This window comes from Leuciscus leuciscus (assembly GCF_965113295.1).
Source record: "Leuciscus leuciscus genome assembly, chromosome: 19".
Taxonomy (NCBI): Eukaryota; Metazoa; Chordata; class Actinopteri; order Cypriniformes; family Leuciscidae; genus Leuciscus; species Leuciscus leuciscus.
In genome coordinates, this window is record NC_138743.1 from 19417230 (window position 1) to 19442579 (window position 25350).

Sequence of the window (25350 nt, forward strand, 5' to 3'; positions counted from 1 at the left end):
CCCAACAGAACTTGACTTCAGCTTTCTGGAATTCTGTTTAACAATTGCTTATATGAAAATAATTTAGCAAAGCTAACCTCACCATTTACAATTACCTTATTCCCTCTCTAACCAAACATGATAAAAAATTAAGTCCTAAAATAAATATCTTCAAACCCATCAACTCAACACATTCCCCAAGGCAGCCAACCGATTCTAATCGGGTTGAACAAGATGACATACCAAGTTGTTCTCTTCCCGGCCAGCTGGTAATTAAAGTGGTTAACAACCTAAACCACCTACATAGTTTTGGAACATTCTTAATCAGGCCAATCTGTACTGCCACTAGCTTGACAAAGGTAGTCTACCAACCCAACCAGGTAGACCAAGATAACCTACCAGGTTGTACTCAACCCCAGCTGGTAGTTCAGCTGTTCAACCACCTACATCACCTACGACTAAATTTGGAATCAGCTAATGACTAGTCAACCAGTCAACACCTTAAGCTGGTTTTTAAGTGGAAAGTTCTTAATCAATCACAGATAATATTAAGTCTACAGGAAGTCTACTCTTCAGCACATCAGCTCAAGACACAATCTGAGAAAAGAGCAGGACATCTTAGACAAGTAGAACCAGCTAAAGCCCTCGGCTTGAAACCACTTACTGTAAGTAGATTTTCCTTGCTTGTACCTGTGTGTCAGTGCCGTGTGGTGTTTCGAGTGGTTAGACTCACCTGGCTGACACAGCTCGCCTGACTGAAGGTACTGACTGCACGCATGTAGCTCTGGTTTCTGGAGCGAAACTGTGGAGGGTTGAAGTTGGTTGCTGGGTCCAGAGACACGCTGGGGTGAGGGCGCATATCTCTCGCTGTTTGCAAGTGGTAGCCCGAGCTAAATGGAGGGAACAACCAAAAACTAATGTAGCCTACTCAAAATTAGATTGAAGGATCACTTTGGAATAACCATCAATAGTGAACTTTCGGAAAACTTTAAAGATACAGTATGATTTGAGATAAAGTGACTTAGTTAACAGGTTTACTGTCATGAACCCAAACGTGAGAAATTTCAAGTGTGCAAACCAGTAGGCCACAAATGAAAGCAGATGAACACAAAATTTAAGATGCTGCAAGCATCCAGTAAACTATTTCCCCAAAAAGTGCTAAAGAAACATAACACAGTATGGTTTGGATACGTCAAAAGTAACTCACTAATGTAATCAACCATCAAATTTTTATTATTTTCATGAAACAATACAAATAGGCTATTGCTTGGACTTTAAATGGTATGATGGCCTAACCCAGAAAACCTGTCATGAGAAAGACTCGTAAGACACATTACATTGAGGCCTCAGAAAACATATTTTTAGTGCTTCTAGTCTCAGTTCAGAACCACGGACAGCAACTATCTGTCAGCAGAAAATGCCAGACAACCATATGGACAGGAGAGAAAGAGTGTATAGAGCGAAAGAGAAATCAGATGACACTTTTGAAGCCTCTAACACTTCCTCACTGCCAAGCCATCTCAAACATCAATAGCATTCCCTTCATCCTCAATCCTCTCATCAGCAGCTAATGTGTGAATTCTCAACTACTTTCATAATAACATGAAAAGAAAAATAAGCTTGATCTTAAATCCTTTATCCTTAAAAGTGAAGTATGCAATTTCTGGGGCATTCGAATCACCAAACATAATTGTAAAAATTTCGAACAGGTTTTTTTTTTTTTTTTACTTACTGCTGTTGGTAGGACAAACATATCCCACTCCCAAATAAACATAATTGATTGAACCAGTCTTGCTATGTTGGCTGTTTGGGATGCTCAAACAAACTTTTCAGGGAAATCAGCTTTTAAATGGTTTACAAATGCAATTTAAAGGATTAGTTCACCCAAAAATGAAAATTCAAATTCTGTCATTAATTACTCACCCTCATGTCGTTCCAAACCCGTAAGGCTTTTGTTAATCTTCAGAACACAAATGAATATCGTTTTAATAAAATCTGAGAGCATTCGGTCCCTCCATTGACAGCCCTACCACTTTCAGAAAGGTAGAAAATCATAAATTCAAACCTCAATTTTATGAAGCGATGCAAGTGCTTTGTACACATTTTTTATCTCCAACACGCATTCAGGCAATAACATCTGCCCTCGCATCAACACGTAAGCATGTGTCATGGTGCTCTCTTGAACGCGAGTTGGAGATTAATATTTTGTAAATAAAGTGGTAAATTATGTTTTTCTTTTTTTGCGGAAACAAAGTACTCGCATCGCTTCAGAAAATTGAGGTTAAACCACTGGAGTCACATTTAATGATGTCTTTAATACGGTTGATGGCTGTCAATGGAGTGACAAAAGGCTCTCAGATTTCATTAAAAATATCATAATTTGTGTTCCAAAGATGAACAAAAGTCTTGGTTAGGTTTGGAACGACATGAACAACCCATTAAAGCATAGGAGAACGTGTTTTGAAATTCAACATAAATCAAACATAATCCAAAAGACAGTCATATAATCTCATCCTACCCTATATCGAATCACCACACACACCAGCCAAGACTTTATACCTCCAAATATATATAAAAAAAACTTCCAACCAGGTAACGTATGCCTCCTTGTGTCCTCCTGCTCTTTAATGAATTAACTCCTCCCAGCCAACACAATGCAACCAACACACAAGTTCGGAGATATTAGAGAATTACTAAGAACTCATGAAGGAAATGGCCAGAGATTAAAAACTCTGCTGCACATGTATGAAAAGCGCTACAATACATAATGCACAGTTTAGAAAATTACTTGTGCATTTAATGATCAAAATAAAAAAAAATTGAATGCAGGCAAAAGCATCAGAAATGCAGTCAATGAAGTCCTGTGGGCGTATATGTATTTGTATAACGTGTATGGAAAGGAATGGAGAACATGGTACAGTGCGAGAATGTAATAAAACAGAAGCTGTGATTTGATTCTGTAATTATCTGTAATAATAGACATTAATTCCCTAGTTGTTGCTGATTAATTAGGCTGAATTTACTGAAATAGAGAACGTAACATTATGTTGGTGCTTAACTTTCATGCACCTAAACCATAAAAGAAAGAGCTACGCCTACAGACTTGAGTCTATTAAATGTCAATGGTTAATATAGGGTTAGTGCGGCCAGTGAACTGGAAAGTTGTTGAGATTGCTGTTGCCCTTCAGCAAGATACCAGGTTATTCCAGGACTGCCATTCCTCAACAGAGGTACTATGGATGTAAAACATCTGCTAAATGACACATAACTACTGTATACTAATATACCCTAGCGTGATCAGAAAATGTTTTAAGAGGCCTTCCCTAATGAGCTTTCACATGAATATCAAGGTTAGAAGTAAACCAAGAGAATCAATTCCAATATATGTGGCTTTTTGTCATTTTTGAGCTTGACATCCTGACTCCCCTTACTTTTATAAAAGAGACCAACACTTTCTTTAAAACTTCTGTTATACAGAATAAAGAACATCATATATGTTTGGAAAGACATGAGAGAGAATAAATGGGTAAAATTTTCATTTTGGGTGAGATATTTGTTTAAAATAATCTAAAAACCAGCAAACATTACATGGAAGTTATAATTATTATAATTAGTAATTATTATTATATTACATATTCATTTATTATCAAATTATCAAATTAATTAATGAATTAAAAAAACTCAAATTAATGATACAACATAAGATACAACATACAATTTTGGATACAACACAAGTAAATGTGGGTAATGGTACTGACATGGTTACTGATTCTTTTTCCTTTTTAAGAAAGTGTTCACATAGAACACAAATGTAAAAATGAATGTATTTTACTGTGTCATCAGCAGCTATATGAACCCCAGCTTATGGGTTACTGAGTGTGCAAGATTTATAGGCACCAAGGTGAGACACAGAGCGACTATTTTGGGAAATACAAAGTTTGCTGGTGTCTCTGGACCTTGAGCCTCATGTTGTTTTCCATTTTCAGTGATGTCGCCTGGCACCTAAACAGATGTCCTTCTTATCATCAGTGTGACAGCAAATTAAAATGCCTGTCTGGACAATGTCACGACACAATCCTTAATATCACACAGAGCTGTGGGCTAGCATTGGGGAAAGTTACTCAAAGAAGTACTCTATCAATAACTTCATATAGTTACTCTTTCTGAACAGTTCCTAATTTTACTATTGTATGTGCCCATGTTGCTCTACAAAGTGCTTTAACAAATTGCCTGGGCTGTTTGTGATTGTGATTGATTTGCCTAAGCATAACTTACATTACATTTTTTTTGCAAGTGTTAAATGAAGTACAAGTAAAAGTAAAGCAATTATTTTCACTATCCCAAATACTGTCTGTCCATACAGCAAAGCAAACAAACCATAGTTGAGTAAATCGAGTAAATCAAAGAACAAATAAACAATTTTGATTAAAAACAAACAAACAATGGGTCTCATTCACTAATAATTGCTTGGATTATTAGTATTATATTATATTCGTAATGAGAACTTATCACCTAAGTGAATAGTCTTGAGAATAGTGAATAGTGAAGTGAATAGTGAATAGACTGATGGGTTCTTAATGCAGTCTGCTCACAATGACATCATATAACATGGCTCCAGCTGATAGGACTGATTGTGCAGCAAATTAACTTGCTGCTTAACTTTTAAATAGTTCAGTTCTGTGTTTGCTGTAAGAAATTTTGCAGCATGCTATCTGAAAGAGTTTGCAGCGCACTTCCATTATTCCTCTGAAATTCAAGGTCTAAGATAAGAGAATGTTCTTTTACACCTTATCGCTGTGCATTATTGTGTGGTCTGCCTAATTCTTAATAAGCAACCATACACAAGTTTTAAAACAAGTGTCATGTTTTACAATTCTGCATTCGATGCAGGAGTTCATTACTAAGCATTTAAGCAGCTGCAATTTCATTATCATGTTTATACAGCAGCAACAGCAAGTGGTTTTTGTAGTTTGCTGTGGGAATGCAGTGACTAAGCATTGCGGATATGAGAACATACAGTATTAAAGTGAAATAGGCTTCGCACATCGCCTTCAATATTTTCCAAGGGCAATATTTTCATATTCTACGCTGAGTGCATTAGTGCTAAATTCAGCTGCATGCAGTGTCAGGATCAAGTCACACAAGTTTGAGCCATATTGGCTTAGGCACACATAGCATTAAGCCGTTCTGAAAAAACAGGCCCAGGCACACATAGCATAGCCCAACAGCATTAAGACATTTGGCAAGGCAGGCCCAGGAACACATAGCATAGCCATAGCAGCATCATGTTTTTCATGATCACAGCAGCATGTCTGTGGATGTATTAGCAGTAGTAAGTATCTGTACTTGCTCTGCAGCAGCAGCAATTATCAACAGCAGCAGCAGCAGCAGCAGTGTAGCAGATCTATTCTGCCAAGACCAAAACATTACATTGTCATTTTCATTCCCATTGAATATGAGTTGTCATGACTGAAATATTTTCTTTTAGTACAAGGGTTAAGGCCATTGCACACTGAGTCAGAAATTCGCGACGTTAAAAAAAAAAATCGACCTCACGTTATGTCAATCACGCTTGCACACTGTCTACGAAACTTTCGTCCGTAATAAAAAAATTCGGATCGGGTTCGATTTTCTGCGTTTTTCGCATCCACAGCCAGTATTTTGAGAGGTTTTTTCACAATTCAGAGCCACCGTACAAGCGAACGACAAAATCCACAATGGATTTAGCAGCCAATTCGATCACTAATCATGTATTATTTGGGTATAAAATATAACCTGTATACAGCTGTTCTGTCTGCCCAGCGCTTCCGCCGGCCGCCTGCGTGTGTGTGTGTGTGTCTGTGACTGTGTGTGTGCGAGCGCGCGCCCATACCTTTTAGACATACTGCCAGTCTCTGTTCAGGATCGATTGGTTCACGGAAATTGGTGGTGGTGGTCTTGTTTTTAATATGTGGCTCCAGGATCGCTAGCAAAGCATCAAACTGTTCCACTGACATTCTGAGGTAAATTGTGAAACTCTCCTTCCTCTCGGCGCAATCTCAGTATTGGGTGGACCAAATATTTCCTTTCTTTTTCTCTTTTTAAGAAGAAAGAGGGCAACAAAATCATCCTCACTGCTACCCTTGACGAATCCATTTAGAATTTTGTGCGTTTTTTTCCGCAAAGGTTTAATAAATACGCATCGGACTCAGTGTGCAAGGTTTCTGTGCGTGACGAATTTTAAGGCTGACGAACACGAAAAAACGCATACGAAAATTTCGGACTCTGTGTGCAATGGCCTTTACTGATGAATCATGATTTGTTTGTGGAAACATTCATACAGAGATTAGCTGGACATTGAATGTAGGTTATTTTTCGAAGTGGAACGAGACGATGCATCATGGAGTTGACGCTATCAGCGTGACTGGTGTCTGAAGCACGTGTAAATCCAATAACCATTGGGAGACGGCAGTCACAAGCTGAGTACCCATGAGTACAAAAGGGCAACTGAATAACATGTCATCAGCTTTTTTTGTCTTCAGGAGCCAATTGTTTGTATGCGCAAGATAAAAACTGGGTGCGCTCATTGTTGCATTCGCGGTATGCTCTGTCCTTGCCTTGCTTTATTCTCTCCCGAGGGATGAGAATGTAACGTTTTGCACGGAACGTGTTCGGCTCGCAAGGGAATGGGAATCACTGAGGGCGATGCATTCATGGTAGGAGGCTCTGTTATTACTTGATTCTTTCTTAAGGGATAATAATCTGAATGCTATCATTTAGATGCATTCACTGTGGATAGCTCAACCCATGCTTGACTCTCTCTTGAGGGATGAGAATTGAGTTTCAGCACCTTGTGATTCAGATCCCATGGCCTACGAGGCGGCAGGGCAGAATTGATCATGGGAATTGGAGGCGGGGCTTAGGGCGCGGAGTCTGACTGGAGTCTTTTCCCTTTCGGGCTGTTTTCGATAGAAATGCAAAGCAACTTTCATATTGGTTCAGGAAATGTGTAATAGAATCAGAAACTGCTCTTTCTGTCGCTTAATTCATATTGCACACTGAACAGTGGTTGATTGATAATGCTTGCCTGCACATTTTCTGCAAAGATTCGTAAAATCAGGATGTAGGATGGGCATATGTCTGAGGACATCTTACCCCCCTCACATGACGCCCAATGTGAGAGCGGCATTGTTCAGTGGTTGTGGGTGGAGACTGATTGTCTCTGGCATCTCTCTTGATGCACTCTGATATTCTGAAGTATCTTTTTCCAGCATTGAGCTATATTCTCCCTTATGTTAAGGTCAAAAGTAGAATTGTAGATACCCCCTTAAGTTCCCCTTAAGTTCCACAGTTCCACTGTCTGGTTTGGTTCAGCTACCAAATCGGACATCAGGAGACTACAACGGACAGTCCGGACAGCAGAGAGGATTATTGGTGCCCCCCTGCCAACCCTCCAGGACCTGTACTCTTCCAGAGTGAGGAAGAGAGCAGGTAAAATCATCACAGACTCCACTCACCCTGGACACCCCCTGTTTGAACTGTTACCGTCAGGACGGCGACACAGATCACTGGCCACAAGAACATCCAGGCACAGGAACAGTTTCTTTCCACAGGCCATTTCCCTTCTGAACACTTAACATGCCCCCCAAGGCATATGCCTGCAAGTGCAATACTCCCACTGTCTAGTGCAATATTCTCTTAACTCAGGTGATATTTATATTTATATTTTTCATACTACTCAAAATACTGTAAATATGTTCATAATCTGTAACATGCACTAGACTCCCACTGTCTAGTGTAATATTCTCTAACTCAGGTGATATTTATATTTATATTATTCATACTTCTCAAAATACTGTAAATATGTTCATAATCTGTAAATGTTTATTCAGACTAAACCCAACTGTGACCCCTTTTTTTTACTTTTTATACTATTTTATTTTATTTTTTTATATATTTTATTCTTAGAATTTGTATTACTATGTTTCTTGTTGTATTTGTATTTGTATATGTGCACTGGAAGCTTCAGTACCAAGAAAAATTCCTTGTGGGTGCAAGCACACTTGGCAATAAAGCTCTTTCTGATTCTGATTCTGATTCTGATTAAGGTTGATGCAGGGTGAACAGAGTTATGTATGGCAGTGGTGAACGTGATTTCACCAAGTACCACATGTTCCTGGATCAACATCTTTGTTGATCCTGGAACAACTTTCCAATCAACCAATCAGATTTGAGGTACAAGTTTACAGTTTATGTCAAGTTTAGGCTTAGAACCAGGGTGAGGTAGCCTGGAAATCCAGACCTAAATCTAAAAGATTAATGGTCTGGCGTCGACTAATGAAAATCGCCCAGCTCGAGGGGCGGCACCAAGCATGCATTTGAAAATCTCACTGCACGCAATTGGATAACACTACGACCAATCACAACAATAAACCCCATACGCTTAGCTACCAGCGGAGCTAACTGGTAGATTATACTCGTACCGTATCCGGTCGGCAAAACAGCAAAAACGTCCTTCTTGCAAAGGAACGATTCGAGCGGCGTCTTCTGTTCCTGTTTTAGATAAAAAGCCAAGTCTAACTTGTTCATTGTAGCGGCCAAAGCCGTTTCAAACAACTGGTATTCATCCATAGCCATCTTGCAATGTTTACTAATGACTTCGACGTCACAGCGCTGTCGTCATCTGTTTAGCTCGCCTCTGGCCCACCTATATCAGATAACCCGATGTGGTGCAGCTCAGATCAAGGGGCATATTTGATGAGCATCATTACTCGACACCAGAGTAACTTGCTGAGCAAATTCAACTTGTGCTCTCGCGAGAACTCTGGATTACCAGGGTAAGGGTGAGGTGCTTCAACATCGGTGTTATTCACCTATCATTTCCCTCTGATTTTAGGGAAAAGTTATGGGTAGGGTAGTTTTTCTTGGCAAAATCACGGTGACCGTATGGCAGTATAGTTTCCCTCTACTTTGTTAACCTTCCTCCCCAACTACTGTTGGGTCTTGATGTAAGGATGTATGATCCCCTTTGGGATTGGTAATTTATAGGCCTCTTTAGTATGACCCATGTTCAAGAACCTGATAAGTAGAAGTAGACAGCATGTGGGGTGTCCCTTTTTGTTATCCCTTGCATACTAAAATAAGCGCTAGAGTAAAGCATTGTCTATAGCGGGTCCTTTTTCTAGAAAAAAGTTGTGTGAAGCAGTTGAAGTCCTTGAAAAGTACTTGAATTTCACTCTCAAAAGATTGTACGAACCCGGAAATGAAAAACCAAAAAATACAACTATTTCCGCCACATGATGTTTTTATTAAAAAAGTTAGGGAGGAGCAAGTTCACATAATCTACCCAATCAACGCAGGAGGAGGTATATACATTGGGTCTTACCTCTGTTCCACGTTTTTCAGGATGCCTCCTCCACCCCAACTCCTCACTCTCGATTATTCCTATTCCAAATCTGATTATATGTAGGTGCGAACTCGTGAAAATACCATGATCACATTCAGGGTTACTACATTAAATCTATTGTGAATGTTGGTAATTTGTGGACTAGAAAGCCTTTTATAACTTGTTCATTAATAGCACAATGTTCATCCTGGTTACCATCAGCACTGTTTTATCTGATATGGGTTATAACAGATAATTCTGCAGCAAACTGAATGCTTCTCACTAGATCTTGCAACAATGTTATTAATTATGCATTTCCTTTTCCATTTAATGTTTCTCATATGCAACAGAAATGGCAGCTCTTCTCAGTGGGCAAAGTGGTGGTGGCACCAGTGCAAACTCAAACAAAGTTTAGTCGCACTGGCAGGAAAAAAGTTTGCAAAATGCGACCAATTTGGTCGCAGTCTGGAGCCCTGCCCCCTGCAGCTGGGTTTAGAGCCTGGGTGATGAGAATTACTGGGCAAACTTCATTATGTCCTGCTCTCCTTTGCCTCCATTTCCTGAGTAAGGCTAAGGATGTGTGCTCACCCTTGGATGAGTGGCAATACCAAGGGTTGTAGCCTGAGGTGCTAATTACTGTGGTTTTTAGCACCTTCCATGCTCCTTTTGGTAGAATGCTCAAGTACCCTTTAGGGTAAAGCAGGGTGAACTGAACTATGATGGGCAATTAAAAAGAATCCCTCAGTTTTGTTTACCTCCCTCCCCAACTGTTGTTGGGTCTTGAAGAAGGTATGTATACTCCCCTTTGTTGGGGTGCTTCTATAGGTCTCTTCAGAAGATCATAATTATAAATTGATGAGTGGAGGTGGATCCCCGTTGGTGTCCCTCCTTGTGATTGTAGAATTTTATAGTTTATCCATTAAAGTGAGTCCTGGAGAAGGGCCTTTACTCAAGTCAGGGTATGGGATGTTCTCCCCTACTTACTCTAGGGCCGTTAAAATGAAGTATGCTCCGGTTCAGATATGACCTGTGATCCACACTGATTTATTATGAATAATGCAGAGAAAAACTGATGAGGTAGACATGTCCTCTCTTGCCACAGCAGCCAATCGCCACTCTAAATTAAAGCATATACCTCGCTTTTCATGATTTTGGTTCAACTTTGCTTTTAAAACGGGAAGAATGAAATAGCAAAAAAAAAAAAAAAAAAAAAGAAACACTTTCCCTTAATAATAAACAGACCAACTAGTGCTATTGTTGTATTCATTGATGTGCAACCTATACATATCTGTTAACATCTCAAAAAATGCCTTTTAGGGTTTCATGGCTCTTTCAGAAATCTTTCAGTTGATGACGTGTAATTCAGGCACCCTTTTGTATTTCCGGGCACTCCGTGTGTGACGTCATGGACTCCAGTCTGCCAATGATTCCTGGCATTTGTTTACACATGCTTCAGACACAGGACATGCTGATGCTGTTCCCCAGTCTCATTCCCCTTCTCAGGGAACCGTGTTGCAAACACAACCTGATATACAGGTACATGCACTGAGCTGTCTTAATTAAATGTACCTAATGTTGTTTAGTGACGTATTTTGCCCATAACATCTCATAGCGCACTATAGATGCAGTCTCCCTGGGGCAATGTGGGTTAAGTGTCTTGCAGGAAGGGCACCATAGTGATAAATTATGAACTCAGCAACTCTCCAGTTCCTGAAACACACCTGCATTGGGCAGAATCGACAATCCCAAAACAAACATACGCATCACTGCTGTCGCCAGCAGTCATGCCTTTTAAAAAAATAAAAAAATAACAAATAACAAAGAATGCTGTCGCTCTTAAATACTGAGTTGGCATGAGTGAGTACTGTCACTTTTTTAGTTTTAAAGTACACAGAATAGTGACCGATGTATATTTGAAAAGCAGAGCTGTGAATGACAGCTGCTCACTCAGGCTCAGTGAATCTCTCTGGATACCCAGACAAGATGCTGTTTGATGTTGGTGTTGATTTTGGGTGGTTGCCAGGGAGTTGCTACACGGTTGTTAAAACATTCTGGTTTGCTATGAGGTTCCTAGAGTGCTTTGGATGGTCCAATTTTAAACATTTCCAGCTACAGCTTCTGTATACTCTACCGGTCAAAAGTTTAGAATAATTAAGATTTTTTAATGTTAAAATGTTTTTTATTTTTTTGTTGTTGTTTTTTATGTTAAAATGTTTAAAGTCTCTTATGCTCACCAAAACTGCATTTATTTGCTCAAAAATACTTAGTGTATTTATGATCTCGGAGATGCGGTACACTCCGTCATTCGTTCATTTTCTTCTGTGTGTGCCTTTGAGTGAGTTCACATAGTGTAACAGCACAGTGCTTCTGTGTTGTACGTCAGCACGTAGGCTCACTATTGGCCGACACTGGTCATGTGTGTGATGCGTGTGACGTACAACACAGAAGCGCTGCGCTGTTACACTACGTGAACTCTCAGGAGAAAAACACAGAAGAAAATTAATAGTTGAATAAAGTCGTTATTTTTGTTTGTTTTTTGCACACAAAAAGTATTCTCGTCGCTTGGTAAACTTATGGTTGGCCACTGTAGTCACTTGGACTATTTCTGTCAGAACCAATACGATTGACAATTAGCATACAGTTTGGATTGGCGGTATGGTTCCGTTCTGGGCGAGAACTCCCTGCGCATCCATGCAGCCTAGCATGGATAAGAGCAGGGAGAGCAGCAATAACCCCCCTTGGGGTGAACAGAACAGAACCAACATGAATGTTTGCAAATATATTTAATTCAAGATTTTAAAGTAAAACATAATTCGAGAATTTATTCTGATTCAAGGGGAATCAGAATGCCAAATCCTGACTGGGCGAGAGGAGGAGCTGGGGATGGAGGAGGGTAATTGCTCCTGAGAAACGCGATAGCTGCTGATAATACTGAAGGAGCTTATATTAGTGCTGGGCGGTGTACCGGTTCATACCGAATACCGGTGTTTATTTTTGTTATGATATTCATTTTTAAAATACCGCAATACCGGTGTATGTCGCTTTAATAACGATCGGAACGCGGCGCGGTCCTTTTTCACTGTTGTACTGTGGTGATGCACGTGTTACTAAGCGTGACTCAAGTGTCTGAAGTGAACTGACGGTCTTTAGAAAAGTTTCTTTGTTATTACGATTGAATCTTTCTTTATCTTTCCTGATAAAGCAGCGTTTATGAGCGTTGCTGCTTTGTGTACAGCCGTTACCGGGGCACCTCTTTGTAAACAGCCTTGCAAACCTGTATAAATACTAGTGTGGATTTTTTTCTACAATATTCACTTATGACAGTAAAATAGGGCATTCTAAGTCAATCTACAGCAGTATTTCCTCTCTCACTCATTGAAAAATGGGTTTTACACCCAGTCATGCTTAAAAAAATAAAAATAAAAAAAGTAATATACCGTGAAACCGGTGTAATTTAGAAAAATACCGTGATGTGGATTTTTGGTCATACCACCCAGCACTAGCTTATATTCTGAAAGTGTGCTAATGTGTTTCTTGCTTGAATATTGTATATTGTCATATTCTTTTGTGTTGCATTATTTTTATGTTGTTGTCTTCCTGCCTCGGGACTACAGGTGAAAATCAGCATTTATGCTATAACCTGGCTCATTTACAGTCTGTACAGAAATGTTAGATTGTTCATTAATGTGCACTGTCCCAAATAAATAAATAAATAAATAAAAGTGATAGGCGTCGTATTCCTATAGGTAGATGTGGATCAGCTGAGAGTCAGCCGATGTGAGCTTGACTAACGCCAGAACTAACACTACGCTTGATTTTAAACATGGTCTTTACTAACTTTCTGGGCCGGCAAGTTTCGATCCCATAGAAGCCTATGGATTAGTGATCCAGCTCTCAGATTTAATAAAAAATATCTTAATTTGTGTTCGGAACATGAACAAAAGTCTTATGGGGTTGGAACAACATGAGGGTGAGTAATTACTGACAGATTTTTCATTTTTGGGTGAACTAACACACGATGCCGCGACATGCGATAAAAGGTATAATTTCCATGTTAATCAGAGTTTTTGTCCTAACCAGCTGCGACGGCGACACGCAACGATTCTATTTTAGAAACGGTTTCTATTTTTCTGCAACGTCACACAGGAACTTCAAACACAAAGGGTGGCACTGATAATCTCAGGAACTGTTTATGTGCTTTATTTAATGTTAAAAGCATGTAATGTGACTTTGAATATCATTTAGTGCTTCCAGCTTTGTAGCCGTAAAAGCAACAATGGATATAATTCACCTCAGATCTTGAAATGAAACAAATGCAAACAAGAACGTTTAAACTGTGATCAAACAAGTGCATTCTTTAACAAATATTGTTTCAGTAACTCAGTATTTATTTTTAATAATGTTTAAATGGTGTAAGATTTGTGAATTTGATTATGTAATTATACATTTTCTTGTGAATGCCATCAAGATTCTCTGGTGCTGTGCACTTGCCGCGAGAGCCCGCTCACACGCTGTTCTGATTGGCTGTGGGTTTTGATTGATTTTGACGCATCTCTTAGTCGCGTTGCTTCTGGTGTGGACTGTGGACAGACGAATTGCTTGTCGCTAGAATCTTATCGCATCGCGTCTGGTTAGGACACGGTGTAACCCTTATGTCTGGACTAACAACAACTTATCAAATATTTCTGCAATGCTCTTAAAAATGTATTTTAAAAATATTATAATCTAAACAAAGAATGAAATCACAACTCAATGTAAATAATAATTGTGTGTCAATTACTTATATAATTCTTTACTATTCTACTGTAATGTATGTATATACTGTATACATGTGTTTCCAGGGCTAAAAGTGATAAGTGCCAAATATGCTGATGACAACACAGTAAGTGAAAATAATTTAAAAGAAACAGATATTAAGAGAAGCAAATGACCTGAAGCATAGATATCAAAAGCATATGCAGAAACGATGTACAATAAAGCACATAAATATGATCCAACTGTTTGTTACAAAACATTCACACCCCTCCATATTGCACTTCATATTGCAAACCACCCAGAGCCCAAACTGATCATGCACCAGAACCACAAACAATTTCTGTTTCAACAATATCTGAGGTACAAACATAATATGCAATATATAACATACAGTACAAAATTCCTCTGCACATTAATAGTGTTCTGTACTCAGCCCATTAGACACCAACATCTACCCTTAAAAACTAGAGAAAACCAGCTAATTCTAAAAAGTGCTTCTGCAAACACACCTTGGAAAGAGCTCAAGCTTCTAAAACCGAGAAGAAGAAAAGAAAGATAGATAAGGCAGGAGAATAAACAACAGGCAGGCAGTCAGTGTGTGCACAACGCAGCGTTGAAAATGAGAACAATAAAGATCTAATCAGACTTACCTTTGGGTGTCTATATGTGGCCTCTGCAAAGCTGATTTGAGGACAAGGGCATCGGACCGCACAGTCTTCTGAGGTGACGTCTTGGGGCTGGTATCAGACTCACCGCTATCTTCATCTCCCATGGCTTTGACGTAACTACTGCTCCGCATCCGGCGACATGGAATCTCCTCCTCCCCTGGATAACCTCCCCACTCATCCTGAGGCACCTGCAGATAAACAAACACACACCATCAAAGCCTGTACTCGCACACAGAGCGAGAGGATACCGCACCTTTCATCACCCATCACGTCAAGCTGTTCCTTAATCCCACCAGCTGCAGATAACTTTCCGCCAATGCAACCATCAGAATTAGTGAGGAATTCCAGGAACTCCCAGAACTCTCACTGGCTTTATTATTGGCAAGTATAAAAATGTAAATACATAAATAAATCACTTTTTTTTTTTATTGACAAATGTTTGCATTTCAAATTATTTAATTAAATGTAACAATAAATTGATTTTAAAATTATAAGAACGTAGTTGGTGAATGCCTTAAGAAAAGCAGTTTAAAAGTTGCTTTTAAAAATGATTTGATGGATTATTGTTACATTTAATGAAAATGTAAAAAGAAATCTGTTTAAAATGTGTCTATACAGTGATGAGCCAAAACATTACACTGGACCTTGGAGCAGAGGAAGAAGGTTGCATGGTCCCGTTTTCTTTTACATAACGTGGACGGCCGTGTACGTGTACGCCGCTTACCTGGGGAAGTGATGGCACAAGGATACACCGTGGGACGATGACAAGCCGGTGGAGGGAGTGTGATGCTCTTGTTCTGCTGGAAAACCCTATGTCCGGCCATTCATGATGGGTGTAAATTTGACATGTTCTACCTGCCTAAACATTGTTGCAGACCAGGTACACCCAGGGCCTAAAACTAACTGTTTGCCATACCTGCCAATGGCCGGTGACTTCAGAAAATGTACAGGCCATAAATATATTTTACCGGCAATGAAACGGTAATGACACCAAAACTTTAGATACCAGTGAGAATTCACAATTCTCTATTCCAATGTGATACCACAGCTAAAACTAGTAGCCAAACTAATATAAATTGTAAGTACACAGTCAGTAGTAAAATAAAAACAAATAATCAAATTACGAGCAAAAGCACAAATAAATTCTTATTTAAGTTACAAAAGTTACTCTGTCAAGAGCAGTGAGCGATTTTTTCCTTTGTCCTTTGTTGTTTGATTAGGATTAAAAGCAGACAGCAGCAGGAATATTAGGCTGCTGTCACTTTAGAATCTGATATACTGTTACTGTGGATGTGTGTTTAGTTCCTCAACTGTTCACATACACTTAAGACATAACCAACTATGTTTACTAGGATACGTGAATTTTTTTTATATAATTTGCTGTGAATTTGTCCGCTCAAGTGCAAGAAGACATAAAAGAGAGCTCAGTTTAGTATTCGCACGCCGTCTAAGACGTGGATTTCTGGGTGAGCGCTTCGGCTGTTTGCACACCCAAAACTGTCACGGGAGTAACGAAATTTAAAGTTTTGAATATTGACAAGGCTTAAACTTTCGTGACAATGTAGCGCTGGCCCATCAATTGTCCCAAGCGTCGTTCATGTTTGTTCACGTTCATGCAATGTTAGAATTCATAAAAATGTTACCGGCCAGCTTGCGAGTGACACCGTTTTATATAGGGCTGCACGATTAATCGAAATAGCCCGCGATTTGGCAAAGGCTGCGATTATTTAATGCGCAGCTTGTCAGTGAAGCACGGCTCTTTTATTAGTAGTAAATGCTCAGTAGTAAAAGCCAGAGGGCGCTCTCACGCAGACACGCCAAAAATGCAAAGCAGACGTAAGAAAACGCAGGTAATTCCAGGAAATCCCAATGTGCATCATACTACCTCTGTAGCTGAATAATCAGAAGACTGAAATGCTTTGATTGATTAAACATGACATTTACTACTGATCACAGAGCCGTGCTGCACTGACAAGCTGCGCATAAAAAAATAACCGCAGCCTTTGCGATTTCACAATCGCGATAAGCCAAATCGGTTTAAGCGTGATTTCATGTTAATTGCAATTAATCCTGCAGCCTTAGTTCCATATCCTCATATATTCATATATTTCATGTTCATTTTATGTGTCTTAATATATGTATATCAACATCAAGTAATTTTAGTTAATTCATTATTTAGTTGTAATTAAATTTTTGGACATTTTGAAAATGGTTTATTTGTCCATTTTTTCCTCATTAATACAATGATATTTGAGTAATTTTATTTTTATGTGGCTCTCATATCCCTTCAAAAACAGAAACCAATTAGCAAGAGGATATGGAGAGCTGAGTCAGAGAGCTTTGGACCCAAAGACAACATGGATCCCACACAAGCTTATCTTGCTGTCTCTTGGTAGTAATTAGAAAGACTCATTTATTTTGAACTAATTTAGTCATATCAATACATTATGACTTTTGTATTCTAGAAGAAAATATTTTTTGTAATTTTGTGAGGAGATCATAGCGTTCATCTCAATAAATGGACTGGGATTCAGCATGGTTATATTATGCAGGTTTAAAGAGAATATAAAGTGATACTGTATAAATGACTAGCAGAAGCACACAGTTCTCTTTAGGACAGTAATTGTTTCTCAGGGTGACATCAGTAAAATAATATGTTTGCCTGTGATAAATCTCATGCTTTCAGATGGCAAGTAATTCATGCTGGAGTTGCTATGTAATTTGATTAAGTTTAGTATGTACACAATGCAGAAAGTTGTCACTCATATACACTTAGGAATGTGCTTAAACCCATTGAGTACACACAAAAAATGGCTGTTTATGATAATAAAACATTCTACAATGGAACTTACTTCAAAAAAACACTGGCAGTTTACAAGAAATGGCTAAAAATAGCTATCACCAAGCATGTTAAATTGTTGCCATTCATATTTATCGTTTATAGCTGTGAGATGCCAAAACATAACATTATCAATATGAGACTCCATTATTTGCTCACACCCCATGTGAAAAAGAGGTACACTTTAACATACTTTCAAAAAGAGTACTTATAGAAATAATAAACTTTAAAGGGATAGTTCACCCAAAAATGAAAATCATTATTTAGGCAACTCACCCTGCTGTTGTTCTAATGCTGTATGTCCTTCTTTCTTTTTCAGACCACAAAAGATAAAAAAAATAAATAAAAAAAAATCCCTCTCACGCTCGCATATAATGGCAGTGAATAGTGACCAGCATCAAGCTTTAAGAAAAATGCTTCATGCTATTAACTGCCATTAAATGAACGAGCGTGAGTGGGACATTCATCAGGATGTGAAGAGAGTAACAAAAAGGGTTTATGAAAAACATGGCTTACCTTTAATTCACTTTTCTTTTTCTTTTTTTTACTTTAGACACTAACAGGAAAGTAAAGAGAAAAACAGTAGATAACGGTGTGAGAGAGAGTGGGAACAGAATCAGGAAATGTTGTGTGCCAGATTCAATCTCTGTATACTGTATGCACGGTAGCTCATGGTATACACGCAAACTGCTATTGTAGCTCATGGCTCCTTTTAAATGTCATATTCTGGCCATAGACAGTTCCCAAACGCAAAATATGATTTAAAGCAGAACACTGGCATAACAAAATGACTGTACTCAAGCTTATTGGCAGTAAAATCTTCAGTGAGAAAAAAATGGGTCAGCGAACCTAAAGACCTCTTAACCTTTAAAAAAATCTCTTACATCTGAACACAGCATTTGTTAACACCTCCAGTTTTGTTTTCAAGGGAGATGGTGTTAAAAAATTGTGTAGGATGTTAGCCATAGCAACCACAAATGAATAAACATTAACACAGCATGCATATGTAACAGTGCAGCTAAGACTTCAGATGAGAAATAAGAGATTGTTTATACCGGAGGCAATCAGAGCAATTTATTAAAAGGAAAACAATTGCGAGAACTCCATGAAAATGTCATTCAGCAAGGAATATCCAGAGGAATGAATACGTTTGTGAACCCTTTGAAAATAGCTGATTGTCTCCATTTATTACTCATAAAATGTGTCTGATCTTCATCTAAGGCACAACTATAGACCAACATAATCTGACTAAACTAATAACACACAACCAGTTGTAAAAACACAAAGCCTGAGTTTTTTAAAAGGAAAATTATGGATTTTTGAAATTGACCTTTCATGTAGTGTGTAACATACCTCTAAGTGAATGAAAACATCCTGCAAAAAGTTATTAGGCGTTTCTCAATGTCAAGGAAGGATCCTCGGAAGCCAGAATTTCGAGGATGCTATGTCATCGACATCCGTCGAAGGACTGTTCCAATGTTGAGGATCCTCGGAATTTCAACCAAGGACTGAGTCCTTCGTTTGGAAAATATCCCATACACAGGAAAGGATGCATATGTGTATCCTTCACGCTCTCAAATCACCCACAATCCTATGCGCGCAGCTTTTCTACCTTGTTCAAAACATACAAAATGTTGGACGTTAGCAGAGTCGGACCGATAACGGGGCAATATGCTTTCAAATGTAAGTATATTTACGTTACATATAAGTAAAGTTTAACGTTTAAATGCCAGTACAAATTACTACCGTATTGATATTACAAATTATACAAATATATACAAATTACGTTATTGATGGCTAACTGAACCGGACCTGTCATTTAACAATTGTTAGCTTGGTTGCCGTCACTGGCATTTCTTTTATAAATAACTAGTTAAGTTGTACAATGTAATTTAACGTTAATATTATACCATTCACAGCGTTATTCATAGCTTTCTCGTCTTTTTTAACATGGACCAAGGAACAAACAGAGGCGTTCATATGTGTCCGTGTAGAAACCAAGCAGCTGTTTACCGGGGGGAGAGACACTGTGGCGAACGGATATCGGTGAGAAGCAAATTATTTAATGTTCAGAAGTGATAGCTGTGTAATCTTCTTTTTATTTCTCCTCCCATCATTCACATAGGCTTATTTTGGAGAAGATGGGGCTCGAAGGGAGGGTTTCCCATGCCCAGGCAAAAAAAAAGTGGGACAATTTAAAAAACCAAGTACAAGGTTTTAATGTAACTTGTGATTTTTGAAGTAAGCCTTGAATGTAAACCTGACAGACTTGGGCCTGCTTCCAGTTAGAATCTGATTGTGGTAAATTTCTTTTTTCTGCTGAACACAAAAGAAGATATTTTGAAAAATGTCGGTAACCAAAAAGTTGATGGACCCCATTGACTTCCAAAGTATTTTTTTTTTCCTACTATGGAAGTCAATGGGGTCCATCAACTGTTTGGTTACCGACATTTTTCAAAATATCTTCTTTTGTGTTCAGCAGAAAAAAGAAATGCATACAGGTTTGAAATAACTTGAGGGTGAGTAAATGATGACAGAATTTTCATTTTTGGGTGAACTATCCCTTTAATACTATAACTGATTTTTGTTGTATTTTTAATCAAATAAGCGCAGCCATGGTTAGCAGAAGAGAATTATTTTAAAAGCATTTAAAATCGTACTGACCCCAAACTTTTGTGTATGCATTGCACACACATACATTGTTCAAAATGTGGAGAAAAAGACTGAAGGGATCATTTTGCTCAATAGGGTAAAACATTTTTAAATAAAAAAAGCCTAGTTGGGGAAATTAAAACAATTTTGTTTGTGAGATAGGACAAGTCTTTAACAAATAGTTCTTAAATTATATATATTTTTAAATATCAAATATTATTACATGGCTTGATTGAATTCCGGTCTGTTATTTCTTGATAACAGACCGCTGTGAAGTATAACACACCGTTGCCATGAAAAACAGAGCGTTGCTATGGACGCAGTTCTGTTCACTCAGGCAATATAATCGTTTTTAAATCAATAAACTCCTTTTTAAATCAATATTTTGTGTCAAATTATTGATTTATTTGGTAGGTAGCCATGTAATAAGCAGTATAATGTAAAGTGAGGCAGTTGTTACAGCGAATACAACCCCTTCAGGCTGATTCAAGACCCCTCCGCTTCGCGTTAGAGTTCGCAGGGTTGTATTCGCTATAACAACCGCCTCGCAATACATTATCCCTTACTTAATGTATTTCTTTTTTTCAATGAGGGCTGACAAGACAAAATAAGGTTTTGGCTACTTGGTTCTTTGACTGTCAAGTGTGTTTAAACAGTGCGGGTCAATTTGACCCATAACATAATGGATGTAATTATTTTTAAATGAATGATGGGAGTGTTAACGTTACTTATTACATGGCTTGGTTGAATTCCAATGTAGAATGCGGTCTGTTATTTCTTGATAACAGACCGCTGCGAAGTATAACACACCGTTGCCATGAAAAACAGAGCGTTGCTATGGACGCGAAACGGACTATTTTCTTTAGCGGAAGCAATACAATAGTTTTTAAATCAATAAACTCCTTTTTAAATCAATATTTTGTGTCAATTTATTTATTTATTTTGTATCTAGCCATGTAATAAGCGGGATAATGTATTGCGAGGCGGTTGTTATTGCAAATAACTCCGCTTCGCGTCGGGGTCCCGTTCAGCCTGTCTGGGTTGTTATTCACTATAACAACCGCCTCGCAATACATTATCCCTTACTTACCATCCCACGTCTTTGACGGCAGAGGTGGCAACAAATTAACATTCTCCTCCTGATGGAGTGCTGCCTCACCATCTCCATCTCAGCAAAAATGCAGTACAGTAACCAAACGAGTAACGTTGGCACTTCCATTTTTGCAGCGCCGAAAGCGGACCTTTTCACTAACGTAATGACGCAATGACGTGCACTTGCTAGCCTGTTCCATTTACGTGTTCTCCGAATGCTAAAGAGGAGCCTCGCCTAGCCTCTGAAGGAAATTGCTTGGTCTTTCAAAAGTAAGAGTCGACTCTGAGTCAATGAAATGAATCAATGAGTCATAAGCCGTTTCGTTGTGATGTTTGCATATTGCATATTTGCATATTGCCTGCCCACTTATCGCGTACACAGACACCAGGGAAAACTTGAACCTCAAACACTGTAGCTGATTCCTGTGGATACTGGATAGCATCATGTCGAGAAGATGCTGTGCTCTACAATGTGAAGGTAAAGCCAGTTTTTTTTTTCACTGCCCAAGGACAAGCATGTGAAGAATCAGTGGTTAAAATCAGGGGGTCAATCCAGTGCTCGAAAACCGTACCACCCCCGGGGGCCGCCATTGGCTAACAAGCCATCACCTGCTGTTAGCATTCCATTGACTCCCATTCATTTTGGCGTCACTTTGACAGCAAATAACTTTACGTTTAAAGACTCCATTTGTCCACTGTTTATTTCTAAAGAAACACGACAATGTATAAAAGGCTCCATTACCTTGCATCTTACGTTATGGCCCCGTAGAATCAGTTTTTGTAAAAGTAGGCTAACGATTGCGTCATAACCACACGACTCTCTGGAAATTACCGTATAGACAGGAGGAGAAGCTCGCAGTCAATCGGGGGGGCGTGGAGGCATAAAGTCTGATAAAGTCAAGGGAGAAGCCCATAGAGAGTCATAAAGTTGCTCCTGCTCCTAGCTCATGGACAGCTCCAACTCACACTCTCCGTTTCTGCAAGATTCGGAAGGGAATGATTCAGATTTCTCTTGGCACAGTAGTGATGTATGTCTCGAGACCACTTTTACGTGGTCTCGGTCTTGTCACGGCCTTGACGGTCTTTGGTCTTTCACGCTAGAGCTCGGCTAATGTACGTTATACATTGCATGCATACATGCACTGATTGATACAGCTTCCACGTGTTCACCGCAATATATTACGAAAATACTATAAGTACTAAGTACTAAGTACTATAAGTACTAAGTACTAATAAATTAGTATAAGTAAAATAATCGGTTTGTTGATGGACATGCATTTGTTAATGCTGATGGTGAGGAATTACAGTTGCAATATCTCAAAATGTACCTCACACTGAGTAGTGTATCACTGAGAAACGTCCTGCTCGAGTCGTCCTTGCGATGGAGGTTCGGGTTGAATAACTTGTTCTTCGAGTGTTTCATCATCGGACTCGCGCTTGCATTGATATGGTAAAATCGACATCATTGTTCGTTACTGTCTTTAGTTTACGGTGTAGGAGGCCTCAGGACAGCTGACGTTGTTATGGCAATGGGCGTTTTTGTTTTCGACGCGCGCGCTGTACGCGATAAACCAATCACAACAGACTGAGCTGTCTGGCCAATCAGAGCAGAGTATCTCACGGAAAGGCGGGATTTAGAGAGATTCATTCATCTGACAAGTCATTTGAGAATCACTGAAAATGTGGTGATGTGCAAATGTATATTATGAGGAAATGAAACAGTTTTTTGACCTTTGGTGCATGTAAACCTGTTGTAGGAGACTCCAAAACAACATTAGGAAACTTTAAAATAGCATAATAGTAGCCTGACGTCGTCATACTCAGATTCTAGCCAGAATATGAGTCTGATACTGCTCCATTGGGCTTTCATTATGGGGCGTGTTTCAACCGAACCAGGAAGGAAAATGCCTCTGCACTCAATTGGATAGACCTATAACCAATCAGAGCAACGGAGTAAGTGACGTATGTTTTTCACTATACTGTCTATGGTTTTTCATTCATGTTTCCGATCGACAAATGCCTTGATCGTGGTTCTCTGTTCTTCTTTTAAAATTAATGCACTGTTGATATCTTCTATAACAGACATGATGGCGGAATCTACACATAATGTTTTATAAACAAAGTTCGAGAGGAGCACGTTCAAATAATCAATCCAATCAACTTGCCATCAAACAATGACCGTCTGGTCTACACTATCAGCAAGAGAGGAAGCATTTATTTATTCACTTTGTCAACTCACCTAACATTCCTTGACAGTTTTCAGCATCCCTCCACTCACTCTCGGCTTGTTCTTTCACAGCCAGGAATACGGGGGGAGTAGCCTACTTTGGGTTCGGGCCGAATACCGAGCCCTGAGCCTCTCCTCGGACAGCATACCAAATATGCATTTATTCTATCTGACTTATTTGTAAGTGTGAACTCGTGAAATAACAATTCTCCAGCGGCAGTCATCTTTGTTGTAAACGAATTCAACCCAAGCGCTCGTTGGTGACGTGGATGATTACGTTACATTGCTCATCTGTCCATCATCGTATAAAGCCCGCCCTGACAATTTGATTGGTCCGAACAATTTTTGTTCGGGCATAATAGCTCCTCAACGGAGCGAGTCCAGACCGAACTTCCCGACCTAAAAATTGTGTGGGCGGGGCTAAGTTCGGCGGGCATCCAAGCTAGCATAATAGGGGCACTTTATCAAATCTGGTCTTCTCAAGAAAGAGAAGTTAGTGTGGATCATGCCTAAATCCCACACTGTAAAAATAATTATATAACCATTAAGTTCTGACAACATATGTTGTACATTATTTTAACTCGTTAAAATAACCTAAGCAAATTTCTTAACTTGTATAACTTTTTACTTTTTAAGTTAATCAAGAGTCAACAAATTTTTTTAAGTCAGTTTAATGTAATTTAAGTTGAAATGACTTATACAGCTAAGTTGATTGTACTTAAACATTTAAGGCACCAACTTTTTTCCTGTGCAATAGCTTAAAACGCATTAAAGAAAAGGTTACACAACCTGGGTGTTCATAATCCATTTTAAGTTACCCTGTGTACAAATGCTGAAGATTTGGACTGTTGCTATACTGTCCCTTGAAGCGGACATCCTGCAAAGATCACTGTAAGAACACAACGGTCAATGCCCAAAGGACAACAAGAAGAAAATCGCTGCCGCCAAAGAATATTGAGGCATGGCCAAGCGGAAACCTTCTGGTCTCTCTCTTGAATCCAACACGAAAGTGACTTAGGCTATGTTCACACTTAGCGTCTTTTTTCAAACTGCCAGCGTCTGTTCTACATTATAACCCTATGGAGTAAACCGTTTTTTCAAAAAAGTCCTGAGCGCTTTTTTAGACGCCACCGCCGGCGTCTTTTTAAGTTGAAAAAAGTTCAACTTTTCTGAAAAGAACGCCCTACGTCAAGCGCCTTTTTGACAGCTGACCAATGACAAGCGAATAGCGAGACCTGTCGTTTCCATAACAACAAGAACAACTGTCTGTCGTGCACCCACAAACGTCTTTGTGAACCGACATTCTCCTCCCCGGTAACTTCAAAAGCCAACGCAAGAGCCAACTTTCTCTTTCTCGACATTTTTTGCATCACACAGCACTAGGCTACTGTTGCAGCTCTTGTTATAGCAGCCCGGTCTCACCCCAAAACGTCATATACAGTACTTACGCGTCTTGACCATGCGTCAACATACGACGAAAAGGGTACCCCTTTAACGTCAATATGAGACGCAGACAGAAGCGCACCAGCAGCGCCTCCTAGCGGTACCCTAACGCATACCTAAACCTACCCATAACCCGAATCGTCACATATGGACGTTATGGGGGTACCCTTTTCGTCGTATGTTGACGCATGGTCAAGACGCGTCAGTATATGCGCCAGCCACAAAAGAGGCGCTCGGCTGCTATTTGTAACCGAACGCTGCCAGCGTTTTTTTTTGCTAAAAAAACGCCGTTGTCAACTTTTTCTTGTCAAAAAAGACGCTAAGTGTGAAC

General features: G+C 39.2%; 1 protein-coding gene across 5 annotated transcripts in view; it reads right to left on the bottom strand.

The window, feature by feature from the left end:
• The window catches only part of LOC309481662 (disks large-associated protein 2-like), a 172737-nt gene that overhangs the window by 72029 nt on the left and 75358 nt on the right, over positions 1–25350 (bottom strand). For all 5 annotated transcript variants that reach the window (XM_082146663.1, XM_082146662.1, XM_082146664.1 and 2 more), the window contains 2 exons: positions 14749–14954; positions 713–869 (listed from right to left, as the gene is read on the bottom strand). In XM_082146663.1, coding sequence (XP_082002789.1) covers positions 713–869; positions 14749–14954 — 363 coding nt within the window. The remainder of the gene's footprint in view (positions 1–712; positions 870–14748; positions 14955–25350) is intronic.